This window comes from Schistocerca cancellata, chromosome 8 (assembly GCF_023864275.1).
Source record: "Schistocerca cancellata isolate TAMUIC-IGC-003103 chromosome 8, iqSchCanc2.1, whole genome shotgun sequence".
Taxonomy (NCBI): Eukaryota; Metazoa; Arthropoda; class Insecta; order Orthoptera; family Acrididae; genus Schistocerca; species Schistocerca cancellata.
The window spans coordinates 312,478,893-312,499,793 of record NC_064633.1 but is presented as its reverse complement, the minus strand read 5'-3'; the positions used below and the strand labels follow the sequence as shown (position 1 = coordinate 312,499,793).

Sequence of the window (20,901 nt, the reverse complement as noted above, 5' to 3'; positions counted from 1 at the left end):
GGCTCGCTGACGTGGCACAAATAAAACAAAAAATAAGAAAAAAACGCGCATGAACTACATGTTTAGCTGGTGTTACAGCACTGCTCTTGTGAAGCTTAGTACGCCCTGTGATGAACTGGTGAGACCCATTGCCGCAATTCTTTGTCACGGACTCTTTTTTTGCAGACTACTGCCGCCGTGCTACGCAAAGAATTGTGTCCACATCTAAATTTGAGTCAAGGAAGGCAGAAAGCTGAAACTTGAGCCATTTGCTGTGCTGTTGAAAGTACATACTGTATGTAAACTGAGCGAAGCTTTTGAAGTCGTTTTTTTTATTAGGAAAACGTGTCACTTGTAGAAAAAAACATAGTTTGGATACTAGGTTTTTTTCCTGTCGCCATACAGTTTTTCTCAAACGATTGTAGGTACTCTATTAGTAAAAAAATATTTGATTATTTCAAATTGTTAGTCTCATATCACAGCCTGAGGATGAAGTGGATATCTTTTGCTTATTGGTTATATTTATTAGGACAGTTCAAAAGCTAAAAAATTCACTGCTCATTGTTCGAAGAGTCTGCAGCTAAGAGTGCGAGTTGCGATTGCTTATCTGACAGAAGCAGAAACTGGAAGTCTGATACTGTCGTCATATTCCGAAATACGTACGTCCACATAATTGAGGGGCGAATGTTAGGTTAAAAGGTGGCGTGAGAAAAAAAAGAGACCCAGTTAGGATTCGAGCCGACAACCGTCGGTTTCCAACTACATTCTGTACTACCAGCCCTCTACAACAGATGCGAATTAGACCCCTTTCAAAAAATGGTTCAAATGGCTCTGAGCACTATGGGACGTAACTTCTGAGGTCATCAGTCCCCTAGAACTTAGAGCTACTTAAACCTAACTAACCTAAGGACATCACACACATCCATGCCCGAGGCAGGATTCGAACCTGCGACCGTAGCTGTCGCGCTGTTCCAGACTGTAGCGCCTAGAACCGCTCAGCCACCCCGTCCGGCTAGACCCCTTTCGTCGCGTTCTCGAGGCGTTACCGTTTTCTCGTATTATGGCAGTTGTTCACTAGGTGGCAAAGGCATCGTTTTCACAACTTAACTTACATTCATCATAATTCAGACAACTTGTACGAAGTATTTATAAATCATGTATAAAAACCTTCCTCGTGAATCACTGTATTTATTAGCCAAAATCAGCTCCAATTTCTTACAGCAACTCATCAGATTAGACTGCATATACAGACGGACACGAGAAGGCGACATCAATTTATTATATAGAGAAGATAGAGACTCACCATTTTCCTTCGGCTCCGGGATTGGCCACTCTTCCTGCAACACAGACAGCAACCAGTTAATGGCTTCGTTACATAATTTTTCTTAGTCATGCAATCAGATCGTTTGGTTCTTTTCTTTTCCCACTTGTATCTTGTTTCTAGAGATACGTTTTTTTAATGCCAGTATAAGAATTACACTGGCAAAACAGAAATTATGGGATAAACCTTAGTGAAGTAGTGAGAACAACAGTTTGCGGACGCATTTATAAGGCGGGTTATAAAGAGATGACTTAAAATTAAGGAGCACATATGAAGCATTATTATGGGATCTGCCTTGGAGGTAAAATGGATGTTCAGAATGATTCGATTCAGGAATATAGTGATAAAATCATTATACCCACTACAGGCAATGTAATAGTTAACTAGAACTGCAACATGATCAAAGTCAACAACGGCCATGGAGAATGGCCTCAATATAAGTATTTAACAAAATACACTGGTTAACGTGACGTAAGAAAAAACGCGTTATCTTACTGGGCATACGTTCGTAGCAACATCAACTCACAGATCGCTACAACAGGACTGATATCGTGCAGACACCGAAATGATACTTTTTGCTGGGAACAATCATAGGAGCCAATGAGCGTGCAACAGTTAAGGTGTGATAATTGTGTTCACTGAGCACGACCGGCGGATGCCGCGAGTTTTCTAGGCTTGGAGCACAAAACGGACGGGTAGAGCATGGGAACAATGTGAGAAAAAACGTCTTGCTACTAGACAGTTCCGTTTTTGGAGCGTTAAGAGGCTCAATAATCGCAGAACGCATTTACAAAGGTAACTTTCCATGAAAATGTCTACGAACAAACATTCTCAGTCGAGTCGGTCCGGTAATCCCCACCATTGATGAAGGCGTTACGAGTACACACGAGAGTGCCCACCGTCCGTGAGTGTGAGGAGGAATCAGTTTACACAGCTTTTCAAGACAACAGGAGAAACATTTTTAATGTTGTTGAGGTGTACTAAACGAAGCTAATCTGCCACAGTAATCAAAGCAAAATAAAAAAAAAAATATGAACTTGAGGTAGTACCGTAAATGAAGCTAATCTCAACACATTTGGGATTACAGTCTTTAACTGCCGCACGTGTGGTGCCGCTGTGGTTTGGATGTCGCGTTTTGTCGCACTCGCTGTTGATTTAACGGGCTCTGTGAGGCGGATACTACACTCTCGGTGGGGTGCCGCTGAATCATGTTGGTCTGAAGTATGGTATCAATCTCGCCTATTGCTTCTCCCTGGCGTCGCGGGAACATGCAATGTTGATCGCTTTACAGACACACACAACCGACTCACTATTGATGCCTTCAAAGCGCCGTGAGCTTATCTGGTAACACTACGGCAAGCCGTTAAGTTCTGATAATGAAATAACTTAAACATAAACGTGTAGTATCATTGCCACAGATACTACTACAACGCCGCGCCAACGCAAGGTTGGCAGCCCGTCGTCGGCCGAGCACAGCGCACTCTAGCGGGCTGTGCAGCCCGACGGAACTGGAGTGTGCCTCGTTCACGTCTTAGCTAGATTTCAACCTAGGCAGACGCACATTCGTAATCGGCCCTCAGCCAGTTCTGTTTGCAATGATTCTCTGAGGAGGGCCTATCAGGCTTAGTCCCTGAGAATATGTTGTATTAGCTATAGCCGTAGCTGAAGTCCTACAAACTACTGAAGATAAGTAATTTTCATTGTACTATGTGTTTCTTGAATAATAATCCTTCTCTCTAACAGTGTGCCGTACCGCATATTATTGCAACCTGGACTCCTTCAGCTCCTATCAACTGGGTCTCCTACTTATTTGCATTTAGTAACGAGCTGAAAACACCCTCGCGTTTTGTGCCTCTAAACCGTGAGACAATAAAACGTAACACCAAAATCGCAGCACTCGTCATGTGGAAAGCTCGGCGACGGCGCGGGAAGTGCCGACAATTGGGAACGCATCATGTAGCATGTTTTACGGAGAAATACCACCAGCAACGGCAACGCATCATGTAGCATGTTTTACGGAAAAATAACCACCAACAGCGGCAAAGAGGCGCGCAGTAGAGAAGACTCTTGTCCTCGTATGCATACAGTTCGCTATGCGGTTTTTTGTCGGACAACTCGTCATCTGCTACAGCACGCGATCATCTGCTAGGGCAGACGGGTATAAACGCGTAGCAGTGCGTTGTCGCAAAGGCAGTTTTTTTGAGATGAATCTCCCACGATATGATTTTCGTGCAGTGATTTCTTACGGTTGTAAATAAAGCATAAAATAGAGAAGAATTCCAGTTTCTTTGAAAAACCTTTAAGTGGGTTCTCTCTCTTCCATGGTGAAAGTCTGAAGCAAATGTCAGAAGCTAGTAGCGGAATGGGCACAGGAAACTGATAGCGCATTCACAGTGAGCGTATGAATGTACCTGTTACAGCCGGGCTGCACGCATAAAAAATGGCTAAAAGTCAAGGCTCCCTTCCATTCTCAACTGTGCTCGCTTGTCAATTATTTTGTCATTCTGAACTACGTATGACGCCATTACCGTGGGGCACATCGCTGCTCCTTTGTACACAATTTCACATGGGGGAATCCCGTGTCGTGTGGCGCGGTGGCTGTTATAATGCTGATCACCATTGTTTCAAAGATGTATGGATAAAAATCGTACGTTAAAATCGCAAATTTTCTTTATCGATTGCCGGCTTCGTCTCACTGCCGAACCGTCGTCATACCAGTCTAAAATGTTAGACTTATTTGAAGCTGACTCGACAGTGAGCCGATACCACTATTCCATAAAGAAAATCTGTGATCTTGACATTTTTAGCAACACGTTTTAAATCGACAGATCGTATATCCCCCACTGACAATGTCAATGAATAACCAATGTTTCAGTGCCGAAAATCACTGAAGTAACTATAAAAGAGGTGTTCGTAATGCAGTACCGCGTATTTGAAAAGTAGACGAGTTGGCGTAGTAATTAAGATACTTCAATTTTATTGTACATTATTTTCAATTATATATACGATTTTATTACCACTGTCTGGCTACACAGGTTTAGCTCCCTTAGTATAATTTCTATTGACTATCAGTTTCATTCTCATCTTTCCTTGGCAGTATCTCTGATTTTCAGCACGCCATGTGAGTGAGTGTATGATAGGGAAACGAAATACATGAGAGGACGAGGACAGAAACTATCCTCACGTTGACGGCAAACATAGCAAGAAGGCTCAAACTTTACTGGTGTGTCCGTTGTCCGTCCAATGACGTTCGCTAGCCACGAAACATTTTGCTGTTCCGCGGCAGGAAATGAGGGCACAGGATAAGGTTTCAGTTTCATTAAACACAAGGCTACACCAACACATACTAGCAGCACGAGAACGTATTTGCGAACCATCGTGCCCAGCACAATACTGCAATACGTTCAGGTCAGTCTGTAAATTGACCTCTTACATTACGTACCTTGTTACCAACGTACATCATTCTTTGTTGAAATATATACGAAGATTAAAATTGTGTCATTTCAATTTGCTGCCTCCTTCATTAGTGTTATCTATAACTAGATTTTTATGTAATATCCTGTCAGTCCGTCGTAAAAAGTATATTATTTACTAAGTTTCATAATGAAATATGCACCACTTATCATCACGCAATTCCAGTCGTCAGTTCTGCCATATAGAACATTGAGGATACTGTCGATTAAGTGCTTTGCCCTTCCCTTACACTTTCCCATCAGTTATCTAAAAGCTGCTCACAAATAAGTCAGAGCGTATAATTTCAACCAATTAAATATCTCTATTTTCTTGTAGAAGTTGATGAGGATATAGCAAGTTTGCGAATGCGACGTTCTCTCTGCTGAATTATCTACAGAGCGACGTTGTAGCTTCTTACGCTTCCCCTTGTCAACTCTCATCAGCTTTTCTCTTTTATTCTATGTAAACGATATTACATAAACCATTGTGTTTTACACGACTTGTTTTTTTCCTCCAGAAAGTGAGTGTTGCGTAATGTATTGTGTACTTAGTGTTATACCGTTGGCGGGGGGGGGGGGGCATATTACAACATATTACGACATTAACTGAATTTTACGTCAGTTTTTGACAGAACATGTCAACAAAAGTAAATAGGAAACACTTCCCTGAACATTTATTTCAGAGTACTTTAAAAACACCAGAAAGTGTGTCCTATTTCATAATTTTGCTTTTTACATGATAGTAGGGAAGGATATCAAAATCCGACAAGTTTTTCTGCGGTTAGATGTTATGTCTTTTCAGAGAACAACTGTAATTAATATTTTGTGTTTGAGCCGGAAAAATCACGCACGTTAATATAACAGAAGCAAACAATATAATTTTTCTTGTTTCCTACTAAATATTTAGGTCATTTCAATACTATTTGAATAAACTCTTAAAGTGTCCTTCCAGACAGTGACACAACTATGTACATTCCTAAAAGTCTGCCGCAGTGTCCTGTGAGAGTGTACAGTCAATGGAAAGCATAGTTTACAATCATTAAACGAAAGTAATTCGAGATTGAAAATTGCATTCTTTTTATATGAAGTAGATGGTAAACTTATGCTGATTAAGACTAAAAAAGGACGTAACTGTGGCTACGTTGAATAAAAGAAACCATTTATTATCAGTTCAATAGACAATATGAAACGTAAACCAGCCAGTTTTTGATCGTACCTCATTTGGAATGTGAGGCCGGTGCACCAGTTCTCCATCCACTGTCAGTATTTTGGATGAAAGTCTTGTTTTGTAAATACCGTTTTAGTTCTTTAAGCAAACCTTGCTGTGACGGGAGTATTAAGGATGAGAGTAGTAAAATAAGGAGCTAAAGTGAAAGCAGACGATGCTATGATTGTGGAACACAGTGAGGCGCAGCAGTTCGGTGCAGAGTGCACTAGTTTTAATGTAAGAAAACTGTACTCAGTTGTCGTCATTAGGACGCCATTTACCTGGCTGATTTATTATTAAATCATATGAATTACGCTTTGCTGTTAGGGGCACACTCAACTGTTGGAATCAGTATTCCGAGGTATCATTGCCGGCACGGTAGTTCAGCTTGTTCGGTATGGGACTCTGTATTAAAAAGCTGGGTAAAGGTTTTATCGATGGAATATGAGAGATATCATACCTTCTTTGCACGAGATCAATGGAGATACCATCGAAGACAGTGCTGCCAAAGCAGAGTTACTAAACACAGCTTTCGCAAATGCCTTCACAAAAGAAGACCAAGTAAATGTTCCAGAATTCGAATCGAGAACAGCTGCCAACATGAGTAACGCAGAAGTAAATATCCTCGGAGTAGTGAAGCAACTTAAATCACTTAATAAAAGCAAGTCTTCTGGTCCAGACTGCATAGCAATTAGGTTCCTTTCGGAGTATGCTGATGCATTAGCTCCATACTTAACAATCATATACAACCGTTCGCTCGACGAAAGATTCGTACCCAAAGATTGGAAAGTTGCACAGGTCACACCAATATTCAAGAATGGTAGTAGGAGTAATCCACTTAATTACAGGCCCATATCTTTGACGTCCATATGCAGCAGGATTCTGGAACATATATTGTGTTCGAACATAATGAATTACCTCGAAGAAAACGGTCTGTTGACACACAGTCGACATGGGTTTAGAAAACATCGTTCTTGTGAAACACAACTAGCTCTTTATTCGCATGAAGTGTTGAGTGCTATTGACAACGGATTTCAGATCGATTCCGCATTTCTGGATTTCCACAAGGCTTATAGTGAAATTGCGTGCTTATGGAATATCGTCTCAGTTATGTGACTGGATTTGTGACTTCCTCTAAGAGGGGGTCACAGTTCGCAGTAATTGACGGAAAGTAACTGAGTAAAACAGAAGAGATTTCAGGCGTTCCCCAAGGTAGTGTTATAGGCCCTTTGCTGTTCCTGATCTATATAAACGATTTGGGAGACAATCTGAGCAGCCGTCTTAGGTTGTTTGCAGATGACGGTGTCGTTTATCGACTAACAAAGTCATCAGAAGATCAAAACAAACTGCAAAACGATTTAGAAGAAATATCGGAATGGTGCGAAAATTAGCAGTTGACCCTAAATAACGAAAAGTGTGAGGTCATCCACATGAGTGCTAAAAGGAATCCGTGAAACTTCGGTTACACAACAAATCAGTGAAGTATAAAGGCCGTAAATTCAACTAAATACCCAGGTATTACAATTACGAACAACTTAAATTGGAAGGAACACACAGAAAATGTTGTGGGGAAGGCTAACCAAAGACTGCGTTTCATTGGCAGGACACTTAGAAAATGTAACAGATCTGCTAAGGAGACTGCCTACACTACGCTTATCCGCCCTCTTTTAGAATACTGCTGCGTGGTGTTTGATCCTTACCAGATAAGATTGACGGAGTGCATCGAAAAAGTTCAAAGAAAGGCAGCACGTTTTGTATTATAGCGAAATATGGGAGAGAGAGTCACAGAAATGATACAGGATTTGGTATGGATATCAATAAAAGAAAGGCGTTTTTCGTTGTGACGGAATCTTCTCACGGAATTCCAATCACCAACTTTCTCCTCCGAATACGAAAATATTTTGTTGACACCGACTTACACAGGGAGGAACGATTGCCAAGATAAAATAAGGGAAATCAGAGTTCGTACGGAAAGATATAGGTGTTCATTCTTCCCGCGCGCTATACGAGATTGTAATAATAGAGAATTGTGAAGGTGGTGCGATGAACCCTCTGCCAGGCACTTAAATGTGATTTGCAGAGTATCCATGTAGGTGTAGATGTAGATGTCCGCACAGAAATGAAGAAGAAAAACAACTAAGAAACAGATAGAAAGCAAAGACAAAAAGAAATGGTAAAGTGGCAGATTGTAGGTCAAAAGCTCTCGTGTTCATCCCCAGTAGTCTGACGATTGTGGTCTTTGACCTCTGGCAATACACTCTAAAACAAAATAAACGACGCACCACGAAAAGGATCTAAAGAGACAGAAATTGTTAGATATGATGTATGTCTACAGACGAAAAAGTATTGAAATTTTGGAAGAACTGAATGATTCATTCAAGAAAGAGAGATTCACAAACCGAGCAAGTCAATAACACGTTGGTCCATCTGTGGCCCTTATGCAAGCAGTTATTCGGCTTGGCACTGATTAATAAGAGTTGTTGGGTGTTTTCCTGAGGGATATAGTGTCAAATTCTGTCAACTGGTGCGTTGGATCGGCAAAATCCTGAGCTCGTTAGTGGGTCCTGCCCATAAGGCATCAAAACGTTCTCAATTGGAAAAGACCCGGCGACTTTGTTGGCCAAGGTAGGGTTTGGCAAATACGAAGACACACTAGAAACTTTTGCTGGGTACAGGCGGACATTATCTTGCTGAAATGTAAGCCCAGGGTGGCTTGCCACGAAGGGCAACAAAACGGGGCGTAGACTATCGTCGACGTACCGCTGTGCTGAAAGAGTGCTGCGGATGACAACTAAAGGGTCCTGCTATGAAATGGAATAGCACCCCAGACCATCATTCCTGATTGTCGGGCTGTATGGCGGGCGGGCAAAAGTCAGATTGGTATCTTACAGCTGTCATGAGCGTCTCCAGACAGGTCTTCAACCTGGAATCTCATTGACTGAACTAGAATTGTCTTCTGTGATAAGTCCCGCTTCGAGCTGAGCCCCAGTGACTTGTGAAGACGTACCTGAGTTGGGGCCTGGGTTGTTTGGGGGAGGAGACCAGACAGCGATGTCATCGATGTCATTGGATTAGGGAAGGACGGGGAAGGAAGCCGGCCGTGCCCTTTCAAAGGATCCATACTGGCATTTGCCTGGAGCGATTTAGGGAATTCACGGAAACCTAAATCAGGATTGCCGGACGCGGGATTGAACCGTCGTCCTCCAGAATGAGAATCCAGTGTGCTTGTCACTGTGCCACCTCGCTCGATGACGTATCTGAAGACGCCCTGGACAGCAGTGGGCTACCAACCTGACAGTCGCTCGCCATACGGCACGACAACTAAGAGTGATGGTCTGGGGTGCCGTTTCTGAAAAAAGTACGAGGGATAATATACCTACGGCATGATGGTGCTCCATTACAGTGCTCTCTGAAGTGTGGAGCTAAAACACTAGTTCAGACAAAACGTTTCAAGTTGTCTGGGGTCTTCTCAAGTGTGCTATCAGTAATTGAAACCTACACTGTCGAAGTTCATTCATCTCCACCTTCAAGTGGGTGTACATTGCCTGGAACAAATTTTCGGCCAAATTCCAGTATGACGTTTTGCTCGTCATCCTCTCATTGTCGTTGTATTATATCCACCCTTTCTGAGTCTAGTTCCTTTGTTGAAAGCTGGTTGTTGACTCACTATCACAGCCTCGTCAGGGCCCCATTAGCCGCCACTTTTCGGAGTTCCTACTGGGCCTTCACAGCTACCGTACCCATCCCAGTTTACTCGAAGTCCTCACTGGACTTCACCCCTGTAGGCCACGCCCCACTTTGCGGTGTTCCCATCTGCCACAAGCTGGGTTGGTCTTCTGAGAGAGCAGAACAGCAATATCACCGCTTAAGATGGAAAACAAGAGGATTCCCAAGGAGATACATGAAACAGAGATGCGATGGAAACAACACAGAGGAAGTCCAAGGGGTAAATAGCCGAAAGATGTGGAGGGGTGTGTTGAAAAATGAGGCGAGGGCTGGACCAGAGAGAACACAGAAATATGGTGGTAAAACATGACTAGATGATCTGCTTATGTTGCAAACACACCTAGCCTGGGGCTAGAAACTGTTCAGGATGATGATGATGATGTTCCTCTCAGGGATCACTTCCTGCAGTTGGTTCCCATTCAGCAAAACCACTCAATACAACCTAATACAGATTGTGGAAACTGATACTGGACTTTGTACATGATGAACCAGAACTGGAATTGGAAAATCAGTTTATAGAAGATCTGACTTGAAACCCCCCCCTAGTAAACACGGTGTGCGAGGTACAGTATCGCTCCTTTCGTTAGCATAGTGGGTGTATCTGTGTCATGTGGATGACAGATGAATACTTGTTCGGTGTTCCTTCTCTGTGGATAATTACGGAAATGAACAGTGGGGCAACTTGTTTCTGAAATTCACGCCACTCCATCTGGCGGAATTGTTTAGAATACTGAAAGCCACTACTAGCCTCGTGGAGTAATTAAGCGCTGGAGCCAACACTGCGTTATCCGCTGATAACCCTGGAACGATGATGTTATTCCGGCGGCGCTTATCGGACAGGGCGTCAGCTTACTGTTTAGCCAACAGCTCTGTCAACAGAGCCGCTGCCTGCCCCTCATTGCCCGCTAAGTGCGCACGGCCTCGTTATCTGAGTGTACTATTCGCGGGATTGGGGGGCGGGACTCTCCTGACCCCGGACACATGACCCTACCGCGGGCTCGCCGCTTACGTAAGTGGTCGCCTGATTACCAGCAGACGCACTGGCGTTCAAGGCCGGCCAATTAGCAGGAGCCTCAGCGCCGGCAGCTACAACGCAGACAAACAATTTGCTGCCCTAGTGACGAGACAGAGAAGCTCTATTTCTACGTGCTGGCCGATACTTCGTACAAATACTCAGGGAAACATGACTGCCTATATACCTCCGTACATACCACAATCTATCTTTTCTTATTCCCGTTAACCATACGCGCGAAACACAAATAGGGGACAACAGTCATCTGATACCTCCTAATACCGCGTCGGACCCCCCCCCCCCTCTCCTTTTGCTGGGCATAGTGCAGCAACTCGACGTGGCATGGACTCAAGACGGCAACCGTCTACAGCCGTCCATAAATGCGAAATTATTGCCAGTACCGGATTTTATACACGAACTGACCTCTCTGTTACGTCCCCTTCGATAGAACTCATGTCGGCGATCTGGATGGCTAGATCATTCGCTCAAATTCTACAAAATGGTCTTCGAACCAACTGCGAACCATTATGGCCTAGTGACTGGGTGCATTGTCATCAATAAAAAATTCCATCTTTGAAACTCTACCATCTGAGCTACCGAAGCACGACTCACGCCCGGTACTCACAGCCTTACTTCTGCCAGTATCTCGTCTCCTACCTTCCAAACTTTACAGAAGCTCTCCTGCGGACCTTGCAGAACTAGAACTCCTGAAAGAAAGGATATTGTGAAGACATGGCATGTACCGGGCGTGACTCGTGCTTCGGTAGCTCAGATGGTAGAGCACTTGCCCGCGAAAGGCAAAGGTCCCGAGTTCGAGTCTCGGTCGGGCACACAGTTTCAATCTGCCAGGAAGTTTCATATCAGCGCACACTCCGCTGCAGAGTGAAAATCTCATTCTGGAATTCCATCTTTGTATGGGAACATGAAGTTCATGAATGGCTACGAGTTTTCTCCAAGTAGCCGAACGTAACTACTTCCAGCTAATGACCGATTCTGTTGGACCAGAGGACACAGTCCACACCATGCGAACAGAACCCACACCACTAAGGAGCCACAACCAGACTGCACAGTGCCTTGCTCACAACTTGGGTCCATGGCTTTGTGGGGTCTGCGCCTCACTCGAACCCTACCCTCAGCTCTTACCAAATGTAATCGGGGCTCATCTGACCAGGCAAAGGTTTTCCAGTCGCCTAGGGTGCAACTGATGTGATCACGCACCCATGAAAGGAGCTGCAGGTGATGTGCTGTTAGCAAAGACACTCGCGTCGGTCGTCTGCTGCCATAGCTGGTTAACGTCACATTTCGCCGCACGTCCTAACAGATTTGTTCATCTTACGTCCCACATTGATTTCTCCGGTTATTTCACGCAGTGTGTTTGTCTGTTAGCACTGACAACTCTACGCGAAAGCCGCAGTTCTCGGTCGTTAAGCTGAGCCCGTCGGCCACTGCGTTGTCCGTGGTAAGAGATAATGCCTGAAAGTTGGTATTCTCGGTACGCTCTTGACACTGTGAATCTCGAAATATTCAGTTCCCCAACGATTTCCGAAATGGAATGTACCATGCGCCTAGCGCCAATTACCATTCCGCGTTCAAAGTCTTAATTCCCGTCGTGCGGCCGTAATCACGTCGGAAAGCTTTTCACATTGATCACCTGGGTATAAATGACAGTTCCGCCAATGCACTGTCCTTTTATACCTTATGAACGCGATACTACCGCCAGCTGTATATGTGCATATTGATCCCATGACTTTTGTCATCTCAGTGAGCTATTGTACCATCACAATTGCTATACAGTCTTTCTCGCTTGCCGTTTCTTTAAGTTTATGAGCTAGTTTTTCGTAAGAACGGCGAAACCTCACTACCAAAAGAGTCGCATTTAAGTTCCTCGAGAAATTCTGTTAGATGTGTTCTCTCAGGTTTTCTGTCGTGTGATTAATGCTGTGCTTTCAGCTGTTCAGCTGAGTGTTTGATTCAGTTTTCAGGCATATTATTTCAATGACTGATCCAGTCTTCTTCAGATGCTGCGAGCTGTGTTACGCATACTCTTTGCCTGGACTATTGGTGGTGTTGCGCTGATACAATGTCTGATCAGTGGTTCCCAGACACCTATCAGATGACCTTAATATGGGGTGCGTCCATTCTTCGTCTTCATGATGGGTTCAACTTTGCTGAGGGCACTTTCAGTGTGGTGTCTGAATGTTGCGGAGAAACGACAGCACATTGTTCGTCAAGAGCGGGAACCAAAGAAGGTAGCAACGTTGCATGCTGGGGTCTGGAGAGAAATTTACGTCCTAAGTCATACCATATGTTTTCCATTAGGGTCAGATCGGGACTCTAAACAGTTCAGTCCATTTAGAAATGTCACTGTACACAGACCTCACAGTTGACAATGTGCACCGTCACGCTGATACAAACGAGCATCGTCTCCGAACTGTTCCTCTACTGTATGCAGTACTTTTTTTTTTTTTTGCTGGTTACTAATACACAGCGTCACCGGTCCAGATCCGGTCCAACTGTCTCGGTGGACAAGTAAGAGGAGATTCAAAGCAACGGCTGAATAACAGCCGAGCATAGCACTTTGAAGGTATGGCGGTGGAACTTTAAGTTCCGTGCCACCCTCCGACGGTGGAAGGACAGAGGAGGGGTCCAGTAATGCGCCAACTCTGTGGTAAAGGAGAAAAATGGCTGTAGGTGAACAGGCTACTGCTAGCGACTGTACAAAATAGAAAAACGTGGTCGTATTGGGCCTATCGTCAGTCAGATCCCGAATCCGAGTCCTCCAGAATGGTGAGCGGAAAGGGGTGTTGGTGCCAGCGCCGTGGAACTATAGTGCCGATGGTTTGGAGTCCAGCGATTGTCTCACCGAGGAAGTCCACTTTCGTGTGCAGTTGGCGAGCCTTACGGCGAATGGTCGTCTTGAGAAGGGCTGTATTTGTCTCCTCATGCAGAGTGACAATCCTGGTGAGTGGAGGGGCGTGAAGACTCCACCTGAGAACTTTACTCTGTAGGCGCTGGAGCGTCAGCAACCGGGACTTACTAATCGTGGCCCACGCAGAGGAACCATACGTTAGTGAGGGTAGGACAACGCAGTGATACAGCCACAGCTTTGTATCTACACTCCTGGAAATGGAAAAAAGAACACATTGACACCAGTGTGTCAGACCCACCATACTTGCTCCGGACACTGCGAGAGGGCTGTACAAGCAATGATCACACGCACGGCACAGCGGACACACCAGGAACCGCGGTGTTGGCCGTCGAATGGCGCTAGCTGCGCAGCATTTGTGCACCGCCGCCGTCAGTGTCAGCCAGTTTGCCGTGGCATACGGAGCTCCATCGCAGTCTTTAACACTGGTAGCATTCCGCGACAGCGTGGACGTGAACCGTATGTGCAGTTGACGGACTTTGAGCGAGGGCGTATAGTGGGCATGCGGGAGGCCGGGTGGACGTACCGCCGAATTGCTCAACACGTGGGGCGTGAGGTCTCCACAGTACATCGATGTTGTCGCCAGTGGTCGGCGGAAGGTGCACATGCCCGTCGACCTGGGATCGGACCGCAGCGACGCACGGATGCACGCCAAGACCGTAGGATCCTACGCAGTGCCGTAGGGGACCGCACCGCCACTTCCCAGCAAATTAGGGACACTGTTGCTCCTGGGGTATCGGCGAGGACCATTCACAACCGTCTCCATGAAGCTGGGCTACGGTCCCGCACACCGTTAGGCCGTCTTCCGCTCACGCCCCAACATCGTGCAGCCCGCCTCCAGTGGTGTCGCGACAGGCGTGAATGGAGGGACGAATGGAGACGTGTCGTCTTCAGCGATGAGAGTCGCTTCTGCCTCGGTGCCAATGATGGTCGGATGCGTGTTTGGCGCCGTGCAGGTGAGCGCCACAATCAGGACTGCATACGACCGAGGCACACAGGGCCAACACCCGGCATCATGGTGTGGGGAGCGATCTCCTACACTGGCCGTACACCACTGGTGATCGTCGAGGGGACACTGAATAGTGCACGGTACATCCAAACCGTCATCGAACGCATCGTTCTACCATTCCTAGACCGGCAAGGGAACTTGCTGTTCCAACAGGACAATGCACGTCCGCATGTATCCCGTGCCACCCAACGTGCTCTAGAAGGTGTAAGTCAACTATCCTGGCCAGCAAGATCTCCGGATCTGTCCCCCATTGAGCATGTTTGGGACTGGATGAAGCGTCGTCTCACGCGGTCTGCACGTCCAGCACGAACGCTGGTCCAACTGAGGCGCCAGGTGGAAATGGCATGGCAAGCCGTTCCACAGGACTACATCCAGCATCTCTACGATCGTCTCCATGGGAGAATAGCAGCCTGTATTGCTGCGAAAGGTTGATATGCACTGTACTAGTGCCGACATTGTGCATGCTCTGTTGCCTGTGTCTATGTGCCTGTGGTTCTGTCAGTGTGATCATGTGATGTATCTGACCCCAGGAATGTGTCAATAAAGTTTCCCCTTCCTGGGACAATGAATTCACGGTGTTCTTATTTCAATTTCCAGGAGTGTAAATTCAGCTCTCGGCTGGAGAAGAGCGGGTACAAGGCCTTTGTCAACTTTAACCCTTTATGGACGATATATTCTGCGTGGCGGTGGAAGAAAAGTTTCTTATCCAACGGGACCCGGACGCCCCCGATTGAGATCTTGTTTCGGAGTACAGGGCGCCGCTTAGCGAAATACAAGGCCATGGTTTTGGCGGCATTGAGGGCCATTTTATTGGAGCGACACCAGGTGACTGTAGCGTCCACTTGCCTTAGGAGGCGAGCAATGAGTTGATCAGCGTTGCGGCGGTCATATAAAGCGCCGTGTCATTGGCGTATTGCACCAAATGGCAGTGACGGAGGACGGGAATGTCATTGACACAGATATTAGAAAGAAGAGGGGACAGCACAGAGCCGTGACATGTGGCGTACACTGGAGCGCTTTCCCCGCTGAGCAACGAGGAATGTCCTCTGGTGAAGGGGAGGACACAATGCTGCAAAATGTTTTATCCTTCCACATTTAGCATTTTCTAAAGCGCAAGACGACGACCACATCCTAACGACGAACCACTGTCTGTGTTTCACTGTTGGTACTACATGCTCTGACAGGTAAAGTCCTTAAAGCTTTCGCCAAAGCCAAACCCATACATCGAATTGCCACAGGGCATAGCGTCATTCATAACTCTATGTAACTAGTTTCTAGTCTTTCACTGTCCAGTGGGTGTCGCTCTCAACATCATCTCAAGGGTCGCTTAACACTGACTGCAGAAACGTGTGACCACTCCATCCCTTTCTTTTTTAACCCCTTACACACGGTCATTGCGCTATCTGGGTTGCTGGTAGCATTTTGAACTCAAGAGTGATTTTTTCCGCTTATTTCACGCGATCTTTTACAACTATCCTCCCGCAGTACACCCTGTCAGTCAGCACATGAGGCCTGGTTGATCCGTTTTCACTGTGGTTGTTCCTTAGCGTTTCCATTCACAATCACATCACTAATAATTGACTTTGAGAACTTTAGATGAACTGAAATGTCCCTGAGAGGTTAGTTACTCAGGCGACATCCAATGACTAGACCACCTTCGCAGTCTTTGAGCATTACTGCCCGACACATTCCACTATTTCTCTTTTGACAACCATTATACTTCCGCCTACTGTACAGGAGCTGTGCCTCATCACTGTTCACTGGTCAATCCCGCATTGCACAGGGGTGCCTGATACTTTTTATTTGATTACTGATTACTTACAACTGAGTTCGACTTCCGGCGCCTGGTACGTCCTTTTTAATGCTTCTCTTTTTTCAGAGCCCGCGCATTTATTCCGTGAAACGCATATCCTCCTCTGCTGGATAAGATGGTCGGGGAGATCTTAATAAATTGAGTGCGGGAGACCAGGTCTTGTTTAAATTCGAAGGATCTGTCCTAGTTCATTATGTTGCCACCATCTTTGTTTCAATAGATTCCTCAATCACACTACCCTATAAAATTGGTGTTTCTGCCATGATGCTGGTCTTCCAGTCTTTCATTTCATGCTCTATGTAAATCTCCGAAATCGGAATCGCTGATACAGTTCCTTCCCGAGGGACAGCCCCATGTTTTAATACCTGCGCCACCTCGATATCTAGACATAATAAAAGGAAAAAACCTCCATCGTATCATCAGATTTTTCTTACAGCTCCCTTAATTCACTGAGCTTGCCGAAGGTTTCATCTCCTACGAAAAGCCCCGCCTCCGTACCCATGGTCGCTATTATACACTCTAGGTTTTCTATTCTGAGCTCTGCTCTAACATCCGTAGTGAATAAAAAGGACGAAAAGGGGAGGTGAGATGATGATTTACTTCAATTTTCACCAACCTGCGCTAAAAAATCGTAGCTGACATCCGAATGCTCGCCGCAGTTTCGCAGGGATTCCTTGTGATCTTTTAGTGCGATCCCAAACGCTAATTTTGATGCCCCCACCCTCTTATGTTAATGGAAAGAAGCAGATGATGTGCTGCCACAACCTCTTCTTCTTGCCTCATCACCACAAGCAACACCCCTTCTACACGCACTCAGAACGCCATTCATGTCAACAGCCGTACAATTTGGTATTGTACTCGTTTTCGGCTTAATCAGTTTTACGTGGCATTCGCTGGGAGTGTTCTGAAGCAGAATAAACAAATGACATATCTTTCGGGCAACGTTAAACTTCACTAGAATCGTCCTCGCTTCTTTGGCACGATTGGTAAGCCGACGGCTTCGTCACTTCGCCACAAGGCTGTTGTAGCGGTAGCACCTTTTCCGTGTGACCCAAGGTCGCTACTGTCTTTGGCGCGCACTGTCGCCTGCAAACAATACGTACTCGCACTCCACGAGTAAGGGATTCTTGTATCTCGTCTACAGCTGCAATATGTTAGTTGTGAATCTGAAGGCACGCCACCGCGTTCAACAGCGCCCTGTACAATTATAATGCAAATGGGGTGTAAGTGCGTTAAGTTAGTGTAGTGTATCCGCCCACGGACAACAAGTACCGCACTTTGGCAGTTCTCCATAGATCAATATTTGTGACAAAAAGCACAGACTGGAAATTTAGACGCTGTTGCAGCTTCTACCACTTTATTGCCTAATGAATTCAAAATTAATATTTGGTGCACGATTAGCATTCCATCGAAAGAGACAGAAGTATAGTATACTCATTAATGGATAGGACCTGACGATTAATGGTCTATCGAATCATCGAAATTTTTTGTTCTTTTATGAACAAGTAGAGTGAAGTGTGCGTACAGAAAAACAATGGATGTGTGATTGGGAAGACAGAATGAGTTAGTGCAATAGTTACGGATAGCCATCTCGCGTTCTTGCAGCAATAAAACGACACAGAAACTTACTGAATGAAGTGTACCTTTTAACTATGGTAAACCGTGGTACTCACAGTTGCTGTGGGAGCACAATGGAATTCACCAAATAATGTAGTGTTACGACACAACTCAGTAAGTAATATCTCGTTCCACAGAGAGAATATTGGATAATAAGAAGAACGAGATTGTAGACGGTGAAACGAGACTACATAAATAGCCATTAATGTAATTGGCTTAAATGTTCATCTTAAAATGCGTGATGTTACATATGTCCAAAACTGTCTCAATAATTTAAAATTGATCTATGAATTATTCTGAATGTTTCGATTATATTCTGAATATGTTTTCTGTGCATCGAGTCTTAAATTATTCCAAATGCTCCACCTCCTCAGTGCTGACAAGTCTATACTACGTAAGGAAAGCTGTTATTAATGCCAAGATTGACCTGAGTGCAACGAAGCTTAATTACACGAACTGCCCCAATGGAGATTGTAGGTCCTTGCTTTTTTTCCAACCCACGAACAGGCTAATCGAACCATTTTGAGGGGGGGAGAGCTTAATTTAACATGGAACCCAATTCATAGTCCATTTCGTCATATTTATCAAAGTCTCATAGCAATGCCAGAGATGAACGTTATGTTAAAGTGCACAAAACAAAACAAAACTTATAGGACCGACTAGAATCGAACCCTGAATCCTTGCATTTATTCTATGATATAAACCCAAGCAAACACAGTGATACACTAGATATTCTGTAACAGTGTATTCATATTTCGTTTTGCATTGCAAGGAGATGATACATTGATGATGAGACAGAAATAATGTAACTTAACTATATATTTGGCAGTAATGTAACAGCCCAGCCGGCCAGGGTGGCCGAGCGGTTCTAGGCGCTTCAGTCTGGATCCGCGCGACCGCTATGGTCGCAGGTTCGAATCCTGCCTCGGGCATAGATGTGTGTGACGTCCTTAGGTTAGTTAGGTTTAAGTAGTTCTAAGTTCTAGGGGACTGATGACCTAAGATGTTAAGTCCCATAGTGCTCAGAGCCATTTGAACCATTTGTAACAGCCAGCTTGTGGAATATCAAGCTAAATATTGCAAATATTTTTCTATTTTCGCCTATAGCAATATCACGTTCCTCATCAAGCTACATTTCAGGTGGCTACAGTGTAATTCTTATACAGCCAGCTGATCGTTCAAGCAGTGGACAGTAACAATTCGCTCGATAACTTGATTCTTGGATCTACCGTCATTAATAAATTGTGTAGCACTCTTGGATGGGCTGGTGTCCTTGTCATAGTAAGAAGAGGTTTAATTTTGCCTTCACCTTTTCTACTTTGAGAGATTTTTCATTATAAAATGTGTTTTATTAAGTCGACGTTCTCATTGCATTTACTATAAATGCTTGACGGATTAGAACGATGAAATATGTTCATTTGTAACCATCGCTTACGAACTTACGAATAAGAAACGAATAAATGGGGAAACGCTGATCAGATGTTTTATTCAGATTCACAGACGTTAAGACACGACATCACGGGGATTCCCCCTCTCCATCGCATACGTGTCACAAATCACTCTGGGCAACTGGAAAAATATTCTAGTGTGGTTGAAGGGTGTTTTAGGTCTACAGGTATACTTCCTTATGTTCTTAAACTTGTCTCAATAGTATGCAGCAGTTCCTTTGAATTTAAAAACACAAAGGAATGTCAGCGGAGAGAAGAATGTCAAATTCTCGACACAAAATTTACAGGAGCAAAACTTACGTTTTCTCGCAGCAGCTATAAAGAAACCGTGTTTCAAATCGTCTACCATACAAATAACTCGAGTGGTGTGCGCTTCTATCGCATAGACGGAAGTTGTCGAATCTAATCCGAAAACACACTAAATTTTTCGGTATGATACGAAATGTTACGGGGTTTCGAAATGATGCTCACACCAACAAATCGGAAGTTGTCGAATCTAATCCGAAAACACACTAAATTTTTCGGTATGATACGAAATGTTACGGGGTTTCGAAATGATGCTCACACCAACAAATCGGAATATGCAACGCTATTAAACTTAAAATAGAAACACGATTTTTACTTCAATTTAGTATTCGGTTTCTTCTAAATTACTTCTAAGGCACTTTACGATTAAAACCCTTTGTATGGAGATAAGTTGTATCATCTCCTTGCGAATAAAATGGATGACAGAAACACGTGTACTGTACATGTTTTTTCTACGCTGTTTACGACCTCCTATTCCGCTGGCACCAGCGTGGCACGCGAACACAGCACTGCTACTTCTACAAGACAGACACATATGATCGTCAGCAGACGCAGAGAAACGCCGAATGCAAAGCGCATAGCAAGTGGCAGTGACGGCGACAGAGAAAGCGCATCCCCTCCCTGGGATCAATATAACGACTGCAACTACCGCCGTTCGATTCTGTACGGATGCACAGCAACTGGGCTACTACTCACCAGCCTCAAGTCGTTGGCCTTGTATAGGACGGCTGTCAAATTCTTCTCGGCCATCTTGGTGTCGACTGCTGATGCTGCTTCGATGCTGGAACAGTTTCACTACGCACGCGGAGCGTGCTGGCAGTGTTTTTAACCCGGCTCGCGCGACCGAGCGCCGCGCATGCGCAGAGCTATTTCATGCTTATTGGCCGCGCTGCAGGCCCCTTCAAATTCGTCAACGAACGGCGCGCCTCACCGTGGAACGCACGTCGTTCAGTCGACGATGTAGTAAACCTGTTATCAGTGCATAAAACGAATGATATACATGAAACCATGCAGTAAACTGCTCACGAAGTGTCGAAGTGAAGCCTAAAACAAATAATACGACTTGTTCAGGAAAATACTCTTTC

At 44.9% G+C, this 20,901-nt stretch overlaps 1 protein-coding gene across 1 annotated transcript in view; it reads right to left on the bottom strand.

Annotated features, from left to right (window-relative positions):
- LOC126094465 (sorbitol dehydrogenase-like) overlaps positions 1-20,667 on the bottom strand; it is a 79,689-nt gene extending 59,022 nt beyond the window's left edge. The window contains exons 1-2 of the mRNA XM_049908853.1: positions 20,513-20,667; positions 1,283-1,316 (exon numbers count right to left, since the gene is read on the bottom strand). Of these exons, the coding sequence (XP_049764810.1) occupies positions 1,283-1,316; positions 20,513-20,566 (88 nt within the window). The 5' untranslated portion in view covers positions 20,567-20,667. The remainder of the gene's footprint in view (positions 1-1,282; positions 1,317-20,512) is intronic.
- Between the last annotated feature and the right edge of the window lie 234 nt (positions 20,668-20,901).